The sequence below is a fragment of the Heloderma suspectum genome, chromosome 4 (assembly GCF_057233095.1).
Source record: "Heloderma suspectum isolate Gila_16-S chromosome 4, 16-S_ref, whole genome shotgun sequence".
Classification (NCBI taxonomy): domain Eukaryota; kingdom Metazoa; phylum Chordata; class Lepidosauria; order Squamata; family Helodermatidae; genus Heloderma; species Heloderma suspectum.
Genome location: NC_139461.1, coordinates 84,513,652 through 84,532,053, shown reverse-complemented (window position 1 = coordinate 84,532,053; position 18,402 = coordinate 84,513,652). Strand labels below are relative to the sequence as shown.

At 42.1% G+C, this 18,402-nt stretch overlaps 1 protein-coding gene across 5 annotated transcripts in view; it reads right to left on the bottom strand.

The window, feature by feature from the left end:
- PTPRM (protein tyrosine phosphatase receptor type M) overlaps nucleotides 1-18,402 on the bottom strand; it is a 616,517-nt gene that overhangs the window by 63,492 nt on the left and 534,623 nt on the right. For all 5 annotated transcript variants that reach the window (XM_084849822.1, XM_084849823.1, XM_084849824.1 and 2 more), the window contains one exon: nucleotides 8,938-9,025. In XM_084849822.1, the coding sequence (XP_084705948.1) occupies nucleotides 8,938-9,025 (88 nt within the window). The remainder of the gene's footprint in view (nucleotides 1-8,937; nucleotides 9,026-18,402) is intronic.

The window sequence follows — 18,402 nt, the reverse complement described above, 5'->3', positions numbered from 1 at the left end:
TAAGAATGTGAAAAATAGTCAAATTGCTATTTATTAATATAGTCGTGAGCTATATATTGTCACAAAAAACATTTTCTTGGAAATATGCCTGTGCTTGGAGATGGGGTTGTTGTAATTGAGATTGTAAAAACTGCTGATATCCACCAGTCAAATATTGCTGTGTTTTCAAATTAAAATAAAATTTAAATAATAAAAAAGAGAAACCAATTACTTGTACAGGGTTTACTGGACTTATAGAAGGTCAGAATGATTGTACAGCAAAGATAAGAAGTAAGAACCCTGGGGGAAAATTAAACTAAATTTTGTATGCTTTTGTATTCTAAAAATCATATCAGTCCGATTTAATCTGTAGTTAACTACAGTCAGGGGCTGAATAAAGGAAGTCATTTTGTCTCTTCACTCCTCACTACTTTTTTTTTATGAAGTAGTGACTCTCTGAGGTAAGAAGAGATGGTGTCATTCCAGATTATTGCATCTATTAACATCAGGGACAGTATCTCTAGAATGCAGTTTGGAATACAATTTGTGTGTTTGATTCAACTGGTCTTTCTCAGGATGAACATTCTCAGTCATGATATTGGGTTGGATCCAGACTCTGTGTGCTTCCAGACAAGGCTTTTGTGGTGATGTCATTGCCCTGCTTCATTCATGGAGTTTTATGGGGAGTCCAGATAATGTTGTCTTCAATGCATAACCCTCCCGCTTCTTCTCTTTTATCTGTTAAGTCTCAAAAGCTGCACAATGGCTTCTGGTTGCTAGCATTAGGACCCCTCTGGCTGGAAGCACCTTCTCTTTCTGTTTGTAGAAGGGACTGAAATCCAGCGGAGGCGCTCGTTGGAGAAAGGCTGTCGTTTTTGCTCATTCCCCATTCCCTCTGCAGCCCTTGCGTTACTCCCCCATTCTTCCGGAGCATCCCCCAACCATCTAGAGCCAACTTTCAAGAGGTACAGGGACCTGCAGGGAAAAGGAGGAATATCAAAATCACCCCCCCTCCCTCCAGCAGGAGTGCCCCATGAGCAGAGTTCCACTCATAGGAACTCTGGATCCAAACCACTGTATTTAATTGACTAATTAATTGTGGAAATTGTTCAGAGTATCTGTTGGGGAAAAGATTATTTCTTTTAATGTATCCTGCAACCTACCCCACCCCCCACCCCCAGTACAAAATTAATACGAAATCCAGAAAAGTATCGAGATAAAATCACGGCATTCCAACTGTTTTTGGTGGTGGTGGTTTTTAGATATGTCCATGTTGTCTCCAGTTGTGACTGAATACATGCCATCCCCCAAAACCAATATGCAAGACGTGTTGAGTTCAGATTCTATTGGAACGTGGGTGATTTGTGCACCTAGAAGAATAGGTTAAGACTGTTTTCCTTGTTTTGTGCTCCCCTGTAAATAGGTTCTGCTGGAAAAAAACCTCTTGATATTTGTATTCCAGAGGGTCAATCTCACCCCTATTCTAGGGGTGTCAAATCTTAGGCCAAATCTGGTCCAACTGGAGCCTCAATCTGGGGTGCCCCAGATGGCCACACCTCTTTCCCCTGGCCCTACACTCTGTTCCCCAACTCCCTATCATCTGGCGCTTTCCCAGCTTTTGTCTGCTCCCCCCCGCCCCCATTCTAAAAGCTTGAAATGACTCTCTTAAGGCTTAGTGCCTGGCAGTAAGAGTTGTAAGCTAAAATAGCTGGCATTCTCCCCCTGCCCCCGCACGCTCCTTTTGCCTTCAGCCCTGCCCACTGCTGAAGGCGTCCCCTGCAAGCTTCTCTGAAACTGAACGTGATCCTTGGGCTGAAAGAGGGTTAAAACTCTTGCTCTGCTCTTTGGTATTTGGCCTTAGTTATTTAGTAAACAGTCCTTCAGAAAAACTAGCTTCTGAGCTGTGTTGACTCTGTAAGACAAACAGGAATTCAAATATGTAGGTGCCTGTTCGCTAAAGCAAGCATATATGGCCATGAATGCATCAAGGCAGTAGTTCCACTCTTTAAAAACCCTATATTTACATAGTTACTTTCCAGAGGAAACCACATTTTAACAACAATTTCCTCATTCAAACTAATCTTTTCTTTCCTATGAGATTTTGTAATTTTGGAAAACTATACCAAGGACTAAAATAACCCAGCCTCAATGCTACAAAAGTTTCTTATTTCTCAATGTTTATGGGGAAATGGAGTGTGTGTGTGTGTGTGTGTGTGTGTGTGTGTGTATCTCGCTCTCTCTCTCTCAGCAGAATCTGAAGGGCAGCAAGTGAAGAGAGCTTTTATGTTGCTTTATGCTGGCTCTACATTCTGTTGCTAATTACATGTTGTGTTAAAAAGTTAAAAAAAATAGGATGATGCTGGTACTGAAATATTTTGCCTCTGTTTCACTGTGTCAAAGCCATTTTGCTAGAAGCAAGTTGTGGCACATGGTTATTCAAATGTGGTATTAGATATTCTTGTAAGTTTGTGAAAGGGCCTATCACTCTGATTTTATAGAACACGATACATAACAGTAGACCAAAAAACTAAGCTTAGTGGCCTTTAATGGCTTAAAAATCTCTCTTCAGCCTTTGGAATGTTACATTCTTCAGGTAGCAAGAGGATTAAGAAACAGCTTATAGTTTAAATTTGGGCAGAGACAGACACCTGGGCACTCAGCAAAGAAGCAGCAGTAATAGCAGCATTGCTGCAGGGAGTCCAGGCTGCTGTTCTTTGGGGATGTGATGCAGAATTAAGAATTGTCATGCCTATTCTAGGAGTCAGATAACTTCCAAAACGTTCTATATATAAATCAAGTGATTATTACAAATGACACCGTAAGTCTTTCCTGTCCTCTCTCATTACAAGGAAACAAATTCCCTCTGTGCTTCTCCTGCCTTGCATTGGATAGGCGGTCGCCTCTGACTTTGGAGGTGGCCGCCTATCTGCATGGGATTGTGCCCTAAGCTTGTTTTGAAAGATGAATGTGTAGCCACCACTGTGCTTTGGCAACCGATTCCTTGTCTGTCTGACATTGACTTGTAGATTAAGGCAGTGCTCTGATACAAAACATCCTCCCATACCAATGCCTGGTACTTTTAAAGCAAAGAAAGTGCTGAACTGTAATGCATGAATCAAGAATTCTTGTTCAAGTATATATATATATTGACTGATCTTACATAGCTGGAGGGCTGATTCTCTGGTTTAAGATTTTACTTCATGCTTGCTATTAACAATTTCTTCAATAATTTTTAAAGATTCTTTATTCAAGTTTACTGTCACTGAGATATACTTTGGGGAACTGCCCTCTATCATGGTGTCAAATCTAATTTCACATTGGATCACAGCACTGCTCATCTATGCCTTTAGAATTACTTACTTTTATGATCAATTACTATTATGATCAACCTTGGTTTACACATTCATTTGTGATCAATAGTAAATGACTTCTTTAGTACCCTGTAACAAGCATTCAAGCGCATGTTGTTGACACACCTTGAAAAGTACTGGCGTTTTCAAAGGATACAGGATACTCACCAACTGAACAAATACCCTTTTTAACATCACCTCAGGCTGATTAAAGACCATAAAGGTGATTTCAATTACCTTTAGAAATCACAACTAATGTTGCTGTTACTATACTATTATTGTAGTTGGTATTTTTTTAAAAGGTATGAACAACAAAGCAAATCATTAAAACCCTACAAATTAACAAACATTTGACTTTGTAGGGTTCCACAGGTATTCAAGCTGATGTAAAGGGTGGAATCTATAGCTGGAGCAATTTGAGAGCTGAGACAAATAGGCAAGTAATCTTCTGATTGGAATCAGATTATTTAACAAATCAAATAAAGACCATAGGAAGATAAATTGGAAGCAATGGTAAGACTCCCTGGGAAATTTGCAAAAATATAACTGTAATCTGGAACCAGTGAATATGTAGCAGGAAGTTCTGAATTTCGGAAGACTGGCTTCTCACGGGAAGTTGAGCCTTCACCGCAAGTGGTTCAGAAGACAGGAGAACTGAAAATTACCAGGAATTTATATATGGAGGAATGATATGCTACTGGAACTTGAAAATCATGTAATTTCTTTGCTCAGCAGATGTATCCAGCTTCTGGCTGGCCTAAAGTAGCTGTAATCTCCTGTGACCTGTTATACCTATAAGTGCCAGGAATAACCTGTGTCTCAGTGCTGGCCCAAGAAAGTATTCTGCTAGAGGCAAAGTATAAATGGTGGCCAGCACCCATTTCATTTTCAGAAGCCAATCAGACTGGCAATTGAATTAATATTAGCAAGGGGGCCATAACCTGACTTCACTTGAGGGTAGCAGGCTAGCTTTGGGGGCTCAAGGTAGGCTGCATGGCATATATAGCTCCAATACCTCACTTCTGCTCCCTGGCATCTGCCACCTGAGGTGGCTCTTTCAGTTTGAATAATAGTAGGGCTGGCCCTGCTGCCTCCAGTCTCCCAGGCATCCAAGAACCATGACACCTGACAGATCAAGAGCATTCCTGCATGGTTACTTCAAGTAGGGCACAAACAGGCATATAATTTTATATTGCTCATACAAATCGTGATGAGCATTCATTTCAAATCAAATCCAAGTGACCAAAACCTACAGTTAACACTGTGGCCTGGATTGGACCTTATTCTCTTCTAAGGGTGCAATCCTATGCATGTTTAGACAGAGAAAAGGCCTACAACTCCCAGCATTCCCCTGCCATGCTGGGAGTTGTAGGCTTTTTCTCTGCCTAAACATGCAGAGGATTGCGCCCTAAATGTAATAGAGTTTATTGTACCTTCTTGTCTCGTTCACCAAACTTGCTGATCCCGCCAGACACCCACACATGGACTGAACACTTGAATAGGCTGTAAGTGTGGAAGATTCAGTGTGCATAGTCCCAATTCACCTGGTTCATTCCCAAATCGTGCTTTGCAGACTGATGTGTGTATGTTATACCCATGTGTAGACATGTAGAAGGATAGGTGTGCTCACTAGGTGCAGATGAAAGACTCCCTTCCCAGCCGCAGGCTGTACGAAGATCATGGATTAAATATCATCCAATCCAATCCATTTTATGATTTTAAAAAAGCCACAAAGAGGTCTTCAATCACATGAAATGCCAAAGACTATTTTCAGCCTGCACTGTTGAATTGAAATTTCAACCTGATAAGAGTGCTGGATTCTCATGTGTCCTCATTTCATTCATCTCTGCCCTATCAGTAAGATGAAGTAATGAATAAGTTCTGCAATTATTTGAACATGGAACCTCTCTGGCTACATGATCTCCCCCCACCCCCACCCACTCTGGCCTGGACTTAAGACAAGTCCACAGTAAAAAACAATTCACTTGTTATTATCTTTGTGTGGTAAAGCATTGAGGTGGAGGAAAGATATGCAGATGTCTTGTTGAGATTTACATCCAGAAAGTATTTTTGAATAATAAATGTGAGGGCTAATTATATTTTGTAGTGAAAGAACGACCAATATTTATTTATTTATTACATTTCTCTATCACCCAACAGCCAAAGCTCTCTAGGTTGTTCAGAAAATTATATCTTATCTAAAATCATGGGACACAATGCCCAATTTGTCAATGGCTTCCAGCTTGTTTTTTCCCCAAATTGTCCTTTACATGATTTTTGTTTTAAGTATAGCAATTTGCAGGCTGGACCTAAAATGGATAGTTCCGAAGTAGTTTTTTGCTCCTATCTAAAGGACTGCATGCAGAACAGCTGGGGCCATGTGTGCAGAGCTTTTTAAAAAAAGTAAAATCCCACCAATCTGTTATTTGATGGGGATGGAAGAGCAGGAGGAAAGGCTGGATCCAACCCTCCATTCTCATTGCTAAACAGCCAATTTTCACTTTTTCAGTATAGAGAACAACATAGCAATTTATATACTGGCATTTGTGGATATTAAAAAAAGAAATCCAGGATTACTGTGATCAGTATGGAGCTTGAGGATACCCAGAAGTTCTACTTTGCTCTTGTGAATTGACCATTCTTGTATCCAATTAAACCCATTATCTCCTGGGTAATATTAGCCCTGCTCAGATGTTTTCTTCCAGGCATTCTTGGAATGCATGGAGGGGTGAGCTTTGAGAACTTGTTGTACTGGAAAAGCTACAGTTAAATACAGTTAAGGGAAGAAAGAAAATGAACTGATGTATTTTCGTCAATATTGCCATCTTCTCTCTTATCTATTGTAAAGGTCATGAACATGGATATGTTAACAAATATCTAAAGGTAAATTGTTCTATTTAAGGTGTTCCATTTAATTTAATATTTCTTAAGTTATTTAGGTTGTGTTGTATTAATTGTATCATTATTCACTTCTGAATGTCTTCGTTCTTTGGGAAATACTATAACCAAATACATAAAATTTAACTGGAAAAACTTTAAGATTTTGTTTTTTTAAGAGTCCAAGAAAACTGATTTTAATACATAATTCTGAAATGTTTAAAATTAAGGAATTTCAGAGTCAAACGCAGTGCATTCAGCTAACCTTTGAAGACACAAAAATTCTGTTTAAGTTCTCATAAGAATAAGGATGCTGCTTACTTTAACCTAGCAATCTATCTCTCAGAGTGGCTAGCTAGATTCTCAATGTGAGTTCCAAGAATGTTCAAGATGGCAATGGCATGTATTCATTTATTTATTAAATTTCTATACTGCCCCATAGTGAAGCTCTGGAAATATATAGCATCTGGTCAACATACTGGGCTCACTTCATTCTAGGCTAACATACCCGCATTCACAGACACACCCTCTGCTCTGGAGGGGGTAGCGCTCCTTCTGAAAGATCAGGTATGCTGCTTGAGGTGCTTCTGGACCTGGTGCTGCTCCTGGAAGATCAAGCGGCTGGGATGGCCAAGACAGCCCTTGCCCAGCTTCAGGTGGTGTGCCAACTGAGCCCCTTTTGCTGGGAGGAAAATCTGGCCACAGCCTTAATAACCTCCCATTTAGATAACAATAACGTTCTCTATGTGGGGCTGCCCTTGAAAAGTGTTTGGAAACAGATACTGCAAAATGCAGCAGCCAGACTTTTGTCAGGAGTGTGCTTTATAGACCACATAAAATTGGGCTTGGTTGAACTTCATTGGCTCCCAGTTTGTTTCGGAGCACAATTAAAGGTGCTGGTTTTGACTTGTAAAACCCTAAACAGTTTGGGGTCAGGATATCTGAAGGACCTGCCTATAATTTACATTCTTCATTGGCGGCCCTGCTATATGTTCCGCCACCTAAAGAAGCTAGGTTGGTGGTAGTTGTGACAGGGCCTTTTCTCTAGCAGCACCCTGACTGGAGATTGTCTCTCTATTTTGCTTTAGTCAGGCAGTGAAGACTATTCTGTTCCATTGGACTCTTACTGGTTTTAATGTCTTATGTTGCACTCTGGTTTCATTGTATTTTGAATGTTTTTACTCCTGTGTTTATTGTTTTTTATGACATAGAAGTTTTATGCAGTTCTTATTGTAGTTTATTGTACATTGCGCCGGGTGCCTGATAGGCAGAGGGTGCGATTCATAAATTTATTAAATAAATGTTAAATAATAAAATCCATTATTTTATCTTATCCATTTTTAAAGCCATTTAAGTTATTGATCATCACAACATTCTGTGGTAAGGAGTTCCATGGGTTAGTGGCATGTTGCACAAATACCTGTACTATTATTTCTTTTGCTCCATCAATCCATTACTTTGGTTCTAGTATTATGGGCTAATATATTTTACTTACTTCGTGTACATAATTCATACTTATATCAAGTCCTATCATGTTCTCCCTCAATCATTTTTTCTGAACTAAAAAGTCCCAAGCACTTAAGTCTTCACTAATTTGTATTATTCCAGGTTTATACTGACAACCCAAACACAGTTTCTCATTTGCCAAATATTGATGATGTTAAATTAAATTGAAATCCCAGTGATCAAAGTAACATTTGCCGCTCTTACAGTCTTCAATATGGCTTGTAAATTACAATTGATCTGTGCATCTAATATTTTTATCTTGTTTTCCCTTTGCTACTCATCGCTAATCTGTAGATCTCATTCTTAGCTTAAAGCAAGGAGCTCAAAGTGACTGGATGCACAGAGGTAGCTGACACAGCTAAGACTTGACAAGAATTGAGTCATATAAAGTCCCTAATGAGTGAATAAAGTTCATAAAGGAAGAGGAAACAAATATTTCTGTATAATTTTTGAAAAAATGAAATTCACATTTTTGCTAGCAATAAATATGATAATCTGTTTTTAAAAATATTGTATCATGCCCCAAAGAATAGTCTTTATTTTACAAAAAATGCAAGTCTTATGCAGAATATCTATCTACAGAGCTCTTATAAGTCAGAAAATATCAGTCAAAGTATTCTGATAGCTGCACACCGCACACCACAAATTTACACAGTCCTCTAGCCACAATGCACCCAATCCAGTGAAAGACAGGCACTTCTGAGAGTTACTCTAAATGTGCAGCCAGTGGTGTGTATGTTAAGCATGTGCTTGCCCCAATGACCAATAGAGCAGGCTGGGGGGCTGGCAGGGGGGTGTCTAGTCATTACACAAAAAGAATTGCAATAGGAGCAAAATACAGCCTCTCTCCTATCTTACCTTGCTTCACTCTGCTGTTTTTATGCAGTTGCCCCAGCCCAGTTTCAATACCCAAAGTGAGCTGGGCAGTGAGAAGATTGCTTTAAATCTACAAAGCACAATGAGGTGAGGTTGGTTGAGGTCTGAACCCAGATCTGCTCCGTCCTAGTCCGACATCCTAATCACTACACCACACTGGCTCTCTAAAAGCACCTATTCTGTTTTAAAGTTTTTTGAATACTGAAGAATTTATTTCTCCCTTGTTTTTATTGCAGTGGTTAGAGCTCTGTGTTTACTCCAGGCACAGAGAGCTGTATATTTGGTGGGCAGTGTTGTCAGTAACTAAAAGGAATTTACACAGTAGTACAATTATGCTGTCAACACTTACATGCAATGATATTCCCATATCTATTCTTCATTCGGTTCTCATCTTTTTTAGCTGCGTCCCATGGTGCAGACTGTCCTTCAAAGAAACTCTGTGGGAAAAAGAAACAGGAAACAAAAATAACAGTAAGGAAAAGAATACGTAGCAACATTAAAGGTAACAGAAAGACACAGGAAGAAAAAATCACAGCAACCCTGAAAAACATGTAAAGACTACTGAATTGTTATGATGGTTGTTACTCAACGTATTACCTGATAAATAATTACATTTCAGGAGTGATTAATAATATTTAACTTTAATATTTAACAGCAACGACATCCTTCTTTATAAACCCAGTGTCTATACATCTCCAAGAAGAGGCAAACAGCATAGTGATGAGATAGTAAATAGTAAAGTATGATAGTATGATAGTAAAGAGATAGGATCAATGGGACAAACAGGATAATGACAGCACAAAGATGTGAAAAGTTTTAAAGACTCATCCTGGAATGTTTGAGGACATTGCTATCAAAAAGTATGTCAAAAGACTTATCTCACCCTGGATCAGTGAAGCTCAATTTGATGTTTCAATAAACCTACATAGTCAATTGAAGTTATGATATACTCTATAAATGCCCATGGTGCATACATGTCTTCTGCAGATTCCAAGACTGTCCAGTGGGTCAGATGAAGCATTACCTAACATAGAAAGTCTGTTTCGCAATTGATTAAATATGAGATGTAGCTTCCCATGTTGACATTTAGCCCATTTCTTCTGTTATTAGCAAGATTTGTTGATTCTGGAAAATGTATGCAAAACATAAAATGAAAAACATTGAACATGTCAGCCATGCCCAAAGGAAAAAGTTCTTCCTAACTCCAATAAATGATCTATTGAGTCCTATAGGAAACTCTTTCGTGTCAATTATATATATGCAAAGCAAACGGCAGAAAAGTCACTGGAAAAGACCCTGATGCTGGGAAAGATTGAAGGCAAAAGGAGAAGGGGCGGCAGAGGATGAGATGGCTAGATAGCATCACCGATGCAATGAATATGAACTTGAGCACACTCCGGGAGAGAGCGCAGGACAGGAAGGCCTGGCGTGCTATGGTCCATGGGGTCACGAAGAGTCGGACACGACTTAACGACTGAACAACAACAACAAAAGCAAACAGCAGCAAAACAACAACAACAACAACAACAGCAACACTACCATCCTTAAATGCCTGCAGCTACCAGTTTCTATCCCACCTTCCAGAGTATCTGATTATATCTGCCAATCAATCCTTTTGACTAGTCCAGAAACTGAAAAAGGATGTCTAAGGTTTCAACCCAACACTGAAGATCTCAGGGCCAATTCAGACTTTAATTACAAGCATAATATGGTCTTCACATAGGAGGGAATGCTTGTCCATCAAAATTGTAACCCATGCAGAAAACTTAAATGTCTTTTTCTGGCATGTCAATTTTTATTGTGTCAGAATTTTTAACATGGGGATGCTTTCAAACAAGCAATACCACGTGCCCCATAAAATCTGGGGTGCTTTCAGACTAGGTTTTTATCTTGCGATCACCTTGCCTCAAGTAAGGAATTTTACAGTGGTCCAGACAATATCACTTTCCATTTATATCCTTCCCATGTTTTCACACCAATTCTTATATATTTTTCCTTCCCAGAAAAAATCTGTTAAGAAGGAAAAGATGGAATAGGTAGACAATGTGTCTGTTTTATTTTTATTATGATGTTATTGTATTATATTGAGGCTTATTTTTGTTTTTATGCCCCTTATTTCATTTTTTATGCCTCTTTGTATGCCACCCTGATATCCTAGGATGAAGAGCGGGTAAAAAATAATAATAATGAATGAACAAACAAACGGTAGAACTTTCTGCTTTGCCTCCCAAAATGGAGCTTTGCCCTTTTAAAAGGGAGGCCAGTAAAGTCAAGCTGGCCAGTAAAGTCAACTTTCATAGCCAATATGGGCAAGGCTCATCATGCCAGGATTTGAACAAACAAAGCAGATTTCTGTTTCTTTCCCTGAGGCAAATGCAGAGACCATAGCAACGACATGATGCTCCTTTCTTTGGGCAAGCCAGCTGCAATGAGACATAATCTATCAGTGAAGGTTGTCCATGAAGGTGAAAAAAACTGCAAGCTTTATGTAACGGGTGGCACTTGACTAACCAGCCTTTCTATAGGCAAAACCATTTTTCATCATTTGCATGCAACTGGTGTGCACATACGTTTTATTAAAATTGTTGTTTTACAATAGCTCATAAGATTACTGAATTTATAGGAAGGAAAACCTGTTTTCCTTATTCTGGTTTAATATGTACTTGACCACAGCACTGTATTATTTAATCAGGCTAATTTAAGAATTAATCCATTTAAGTTCGGAGCCCACACTTGTCAGTCAAATCTGAGCGGCCAGAGGGATGGCACTCTCTCGTCCAACAGTGGTAGATACGGATGACTGAAGGCCACCTGCTCAGAAAACAAAAGCAACACAGGCTCAGACAACACTGGAGCATGCACCCAAAAGGAACCCAAAGAAGCAAGTACTAAACTGTATTTGATGTACTATGAATTTAAATCTTCAGCTTCCAAGGTGAAAGAAACTGTGTTGGGATCCCACTGGAAAGCTGATTATTTAAATACACATATAATACAGTTCATATGTCTCATCCTCTGGAACTTGAAGATGACACTCTAAGGTTGGGCTGGTCAATAGGCAGCCCGCATGCAGGTTGCCAGGATCATTTGTGCAGCCCCCATCTGGTCACTGGTGCCCCCCCCATTGCTGCTGCTGCTGCAATCCCAGCGATTCTGCACTCCATTCTGCATGGAGTGCGAGGGGTGTACTCCATGCGCAGCTTGCTTCCAGCAGAATCACTGGGCTTTTGGCAGCAGTGGGCACTTCCGGTGTTGGGGAGGGGAGGAGTGTGGCCCCGGCAGGGTTCAAGGAGAGGGCAATGGGGACTCCCAAGTCCCGGATGTTGCCCACCCCTGCTCCAAGGTATATTTACATATACCTTAAATACAGTACTCATGTCATTATTTTTAGTATGAGAGAAGAGACCCTATCTATGTCATTGAAGTGAGTTTTAAGGCTGCAATTCTACACTCAGTATTTCATCTATAATGCCATATATGAAAGAATTCTGCTGGTTGCAGCCTAAAACTTTCGAGTAAACGAAAATGTCTCCACTGCAAAAGACGTCACTGCTGAAACAGCTGGCGAGTGCATAAAGCACCACATGGGCACCAAAAGATATAATCTATAAACCACTCAAAGCAACCTTCATATAATCCAGTGTCATCAATCACAGGATTATCCCTTTACAGCAAAAAAGTACAGCCTGAACTAACAATCAAGACAAGGGTTGGGCAGTGCTGATAGTGCATCTTCTGACTTAATAAGAGTGTCTGCTCCCTGAGATCGCTCTGGAAGGAACTTGGTCAGTTGGTGCTCCTCTGGAATCTGTCTGGGCCTTCCTACATCTAGATGTAATTCATGTCTCAAAGTACCCCTTACCTGATCTAGACAATGATCATGCACTTTGTCCTAATTTAAAGAAATGCTGACTTAATGTGAGCCCTGATTCATTAGAAAGAACTCTTCAAGCCCAAGAGTGTTTCATGTAGACAGCAAACAGTCCCAGATGGGACACCTAGCATCACTCTCTATGGCAAAAAACCGGTTAGACATACTTTCAAAAATAATGTTAGCTATTTCTTTTATTGTTGCAGTATCTGTTTATCATTTATACTGTGAAATTGGTATACACGGTGCTTAACAAAGAAAAGTAAGAAGCATCTCCCTGTGCTACAGGGACTTGACTCCACCTTTCAGTACTCCCCTCCAGAAGTAAAATATAAGAGTTTCTCTTCTAAAGGATTTATTGCCAGATGAGGAAACACCAAGTGATCCTCTCCCATATGATAATTAACTCCAGTGTGCCAACACAATCAAAAGACTGTAAAGTAAATGCCTTAACTGTCATTAGAGCTTGTGAGAGATGAGGTGATTTTCTAAGTTTTAAAATAATGGGAAGAACCAACAACTTTGGCAAGAGAATTTAGTGCAGAATAATAAGGGACCAGCCTAGGAAAAACATGAGTTTGGTTAAAGATCTGTGATACAAGCACTGCCATTAAAAAAAATAATCGCAAGAGTCACAACACCAATCACTTACATTGCTATAGTTTCCTTGAACTATAATCCAGTAGCAGAGATCAGTAAATCATCCTTCTGTTGAGTCCAAATTTATGTAAACGCTGGGAAAGACTAACCTTTCCTTTCCATTGGAATAGGAAGAAGGAGCTTTATAATCTGGTATTAAAATGAAAATCTTTCAGGACACATTAAGTGTCTCCACCTTTCTGATAACTGGATGGCAAAAATGTAGGCAGACAAAACAGGTCTGGACCAAGTATTGGCATTGCTTGGGAACTACAAGAGCAGTTTGTCAGAGGGGTTCATCACATGGAGCTTTTATCCTGCTATTGGGATGGCTCTGTCACGGAAGTTTGTGGGCTCTTTAGATGACACCGTTACCCTCCAGGGTGTCTCCTGCCATTTCCCCTGGCCTATCCCATGTTTTCCCCAAACATAAAAAATGTAGTATTTTCCCCAGCCCACGGAACTGGAGTGCCATGACCTCCACATGAAATTCTCCCACAGTGGAGACTGCTCTGTCTCCTGCTGTGGGCATTTGTTTTTAGTTGCTGGGGATGCAGTCAGGATGAGGAAGGCACTGAGGATGGGATTGGGGTTGCAGAGAAGGAGACTCGAGCAGGTTTGACAGGCGCAAGGGCAAGAATTGCCTGCCGATTGCGTCTCCTGCCTCTGCATTTCTCAGTCAGAGGGAGAAGAGGGTAAGATGCCTCCCTGTAACGAAGGGAGACACATCTGATCCCCCACCCCACCAAGCTCAGAAGCAACGACCTCTGTTGTTTCAGAGCACCCTATTACGTTTGGTGTGGCTTACCCCCAAGTAAGTGTGCCCAGGATTGCAGACTTATACCGTGGTATTATCTCTACTCAGAAGCAAGTCAGAGGTTTCCTGGGGGCTGCAAGAAAACAGTACAGCAGAAACTGAGCTATGAAAACAAGACTCCCCCCCCCCTTTGCACACATGCCAGGGAGGGAGGAAGGCACTCCCTCAGTTCAAACCGCGTGGCTGTCTTGTAAAGAAGCCCATCCTAATCCCACAAAGAAGCCAAAATCAGGAAGCTCTGGAAATGATATGGGTTTTTGCGGGGGTTTTGCTTAATGTAGAAACACCCAGAAGCTCAAAGTGTCACATGCTAAGGACAGTCTGAAACAAGGTATTCAATGGCCAAGGTCAAAACCAAGGTTTCTATTCCAATAAGGTATCAACATGATTCTAAGAAATACCTGGTCAGTGGTTGAAGCCAGGGGTGGGTCATAGGGAGGAACAAATGATTTCAAAGTTGGCAGACAAATCTAACAAGATCCATGTAGTATGATTGATCCTAGCCATCTATTTTAATCATTTTTAAAAAACACTGGGAGAGGAGGTTTCAGACCTGTGGCCGCTTACTTGTGGGTTGCCACAGGGTTCCATCCTCTCCCCGATGCTAACATCTATGTGAAGTCGCTGGGAGCTATCATCAGGAGGTTTGGGGTGTGGTGTCATCAATATGCAGATGACACGCAGCTCTACCTCTCGTTCAAATCTTCACCAAGGTTGGCTGTAGAATTCCTGTCCAAATGTCTGGAGATGGTGAGTGGCTGGATGGGGAAGAATAAGCTAAAGCTGAACCCTGACAAGACCGAGGTACTTTTGATGGGAGACAAGAGAAGGTTGGGGGATGTTGACTTGGTGTTGAAAGACCAGGTCCACAGTCTGGGGGTCATTTTAGACTCCCAGCTGTCCATGGAGGCTCAGGTGTCAGCTGTGAGCCGGACAGCGCTGTACCAACTCCATCTGATACGGCAGCTGCGCCCCTACCTTCCCGACCATCTGCTCCCATCAGTAATACATGTCCTTGTCTCCTCTTGTCTAGACCACTGTAATGTGCTCTACATGGGGTTACCCTTGAAGATGGTTCAGAAGCTGCAGCTGGTGCAGAACGTGGCGGCTCGCCTGATTAAAGGCAGCTGCCAGTGTGATCACATCACTCCGGTGCTGAAGGAGTTGCACTGGCTACCAGTTGTTTTCTGGGCCAAATTCAAGGTGTTGGTTTTGACCTTTAAAATCCTATATGGTTCCGGCCCAGCCTATCTCAAGGAGCGCCTCCAGGAACACCAGACAGGCCGCTCAACAAGATCAGCCTCGGATGGCCTTCTCTCTCCCATCAGCCAGGACAGCTAGGCTGGTGAGGACAAGGGAGAGGGCCTTCCCTGTGGTGGCCCCCACTCTGTGGAACTCCCTCCCAAGGGACCTCCGCCATGCCGCCTCTTTAATGAGCTTCCGCCATGCATTAAAAACATGGTCGTTCAGGCAGGCATTTGGGGTGGGTTACGGTATTTTTAGAAATACGATGTTTCAATGTGGAATTTTATTATTGTAAACTGTTGTGTTATTGTACATCGCCCAGAGTGGCCAGGTGTCCGGCCAGATGGGCAATCAATAAATTTAATTAATTAATTTAAAAAACAAAAACAAACAAACAAAGGTGGCTTGCTACGGATCCAGTCACTTCCTCATGGAAAACTAACAGCACAATCCTATGAATGTTTACTCGGAAGTCCCATTATATTCAGTGGACCTTACTCTCAAGCAAGGATTGCAGCCCAATTCTTCTCCTTGCTCTTATGTGGCAGATATTCAGGGCCAGTTCATATAGCTCACTCAGCTTGTGGCAACTGTGGATTTTACTATTGGTCAGAAACCAGTACTGGTTTCTGACCAATAGACCTTGTGATAGGTATTTATTTATTACATTTATATCCTGCCTTTTTTCCTGTGAAGTAGGCTGGGCTGAGAGGTAGTGACTGGCCCAAAGTCACCCAGTGAGCTTCCGTGGCTGAGGGGGGACTAGAAGCCGGGTCTCCCAAGTCCCAGTGCAACACCCTAGCCACTATGCCACACTGGCTCTCAGCATATCCTGCCATCACTTGCTGAATACAGTCTTAATCATCTTTTGGCATGCCATTGCAGCTTCTCCTCCCACCCCCCAAATCCAAGCTAATTTAACCAATTAACAACCCCCCCCCCGCACAGCCTGCATAAGCCAATCCATGCTGTCATCAACATGTGGTAGCATATGTGGGCTGACATGGCTAGAAAACAAGGTGGGCTGGCTGGAAATGGTGACGCTCATGGCCTAACAGCAGAAGTGGGCAACATGTGGCTTGTGGTCCACACGTGCCCCCCCCCATTCAACAGGCAGTTAGGGAAAAGGGAACGCCAGGGGAAGGGCCATCTGGGAAACTCCAGGGGTCAGTTTGGGACTCCAGGTGGGCCAGATTTGGCCCAAGGGCCTGGGGTTCAACACCCATTCCTTAGAAGGCAAAGGGATGAGGCAGAAGTAGCAATATAGATCAGGCAGATGGAGGGTAGGTGACAGAGATCATGTAAAATGGGGCATAAAGTACAAGTGCCAGGGCGTTGTAGGCTTAGCCAGGATTTGATTAGAAGTAGCCTGGAAGGGCTTGGGACTATTCAGCCTCCGGAATGTCCGAATCTGTGTGAGCTTCTCTTTGTTAGTGTTCTCAGAGCAGAGCCAGGGGGAGCCACCCAACTCCCTGTCCACCTGCTGGTCTTGCCTTGGCAGGCAGGGAGGCTGGAAGCTGTCTGTGAGAACCTAAGAGAAGCAGGGTGGGGTTTGCAGAAGGGTCGCCCAGGCTGAAGCGTCACTGCTCAAGGGCTGAGCAGTGACGCCCTGTTTAGACAGGGGCCTTGCTGAAAGGCTAAAGGCCCTTGTCTGACAAGTGATCCGGAGGGGGTGTCTTACAGTCACGCCTTCCCTTTTAAGCTGATGCAAAGGTGAAGAGCCTTTGCTTGGAACTTCTCATCTCCATTGCCCAAAGCCTTCTCTGTTTGGATCCATCATTGTCTGGGCTTTTGGAGGCACTCTGCACACAGATTGGAACTTTGGATTGTTAAGGACTTGCCATGAAAAGTACCGTGGATAGATCTGAACTCTTGTTGCTGTGCATTGTGTGTGTCTGTTTGTCATCAGCTCAGCGTACTGGCAGGCTGGGCTTGATCTATGACCTTTGGACTTTCCTCTTCCTTGGCACATGCAGTGTGGAGTTACCAATGCAAAAGCGGTGGCACGGAACTCCCTGCATGTCTGGGTTTACCCTTCCTTTGATCTTGATAGGCCTTGACCATGTAGCCTGGAGTTATCAACAAAAGGTTCAAAGTTGGACTCTCTATGGGTGTTGGTTGTTTAGGCCTTTCAAGAATTTATCCTTGATTGACTGAGGGGTCATTCCAGGAATCATTCCCATACCTTGTCTGGGGTTTGGAACCCTGTGTAAGGATTGCCTGGGTTAGGTACACCAGGAATTCAGAGTCTCTTCCCTTGTGTTCAGAACCGTGGAGAAGGCAGTGGGGAAACCACATTGATGAGGACCTCAAGTCACAATGATAGTGTTTAGCTTTGGACTGTTCTGGAATTACATACAGCCTATAGCTACTGACCATCAGCTATATGATTTTTGAAGAGGGTAACAATTAAGCTTTTGCCATGGGATTCCCTGCAATAAAGAAATCTCACTGATTTGGGTGTCCGGTGTCAGAGTGTCTCAGCATGTGCACTAGGGGATCAGGAAACCTGACAACAAGACAGTAATGGCAATAGTGGGAAATATTTAGTACACTGGGTCTGAACAGGAAGGGGAGGGAAAGGATACTGTGGCTGCTGAAAAAATGTTAGTGAGGATTAGATGGAAGGCAAGAAGTTAGGGAATGCAGACTTGGTAGATACCTACAAATGTAGGCCACTGATGGATTTAGGGATGTTACTGGTCTCTGTATGCATAATCAGGCACCCACTATCATATTGAATAGTAGAGATATGGTTCTCAATAAAGGACTATGCAGCTACTACTTTTTGGGAGACTTTACTGGGGAAGAGAAACTGGATCGTGGTTGCTGCTGGCCCGACCCTATATAGGTACAGCGTATGTTTTGGAAGAGCACAGGCTCTGTAGGTGCCACTGGGGACATACAGAGCATACATGTGTAATTTGTAGGCATGTCAGCTCTTTCAGAAGTTATGCCAAACATACAGAAGGTAGGGATGAAGCCAGCAGGCACGATCCCGCTACTCCTTAAGTGTTTGAGTCTCCCCAGAAGTAACAGTCCTGTATTGTATATCTGTTAGTAAACATGACCATAGAGGGCTGCTTCCCCCCATCCCCACAGACACCTTCACTCCTCCCTCACACAACTTCTGAACAGGGCTCAAGTCAAACATTTGAATAGTTAGGACACCCTTCTCTTTTTAACTACTTTAAGGGTATTTCTACAGAAACCAATTTAATTTTTATAGACTTCTAACTGCT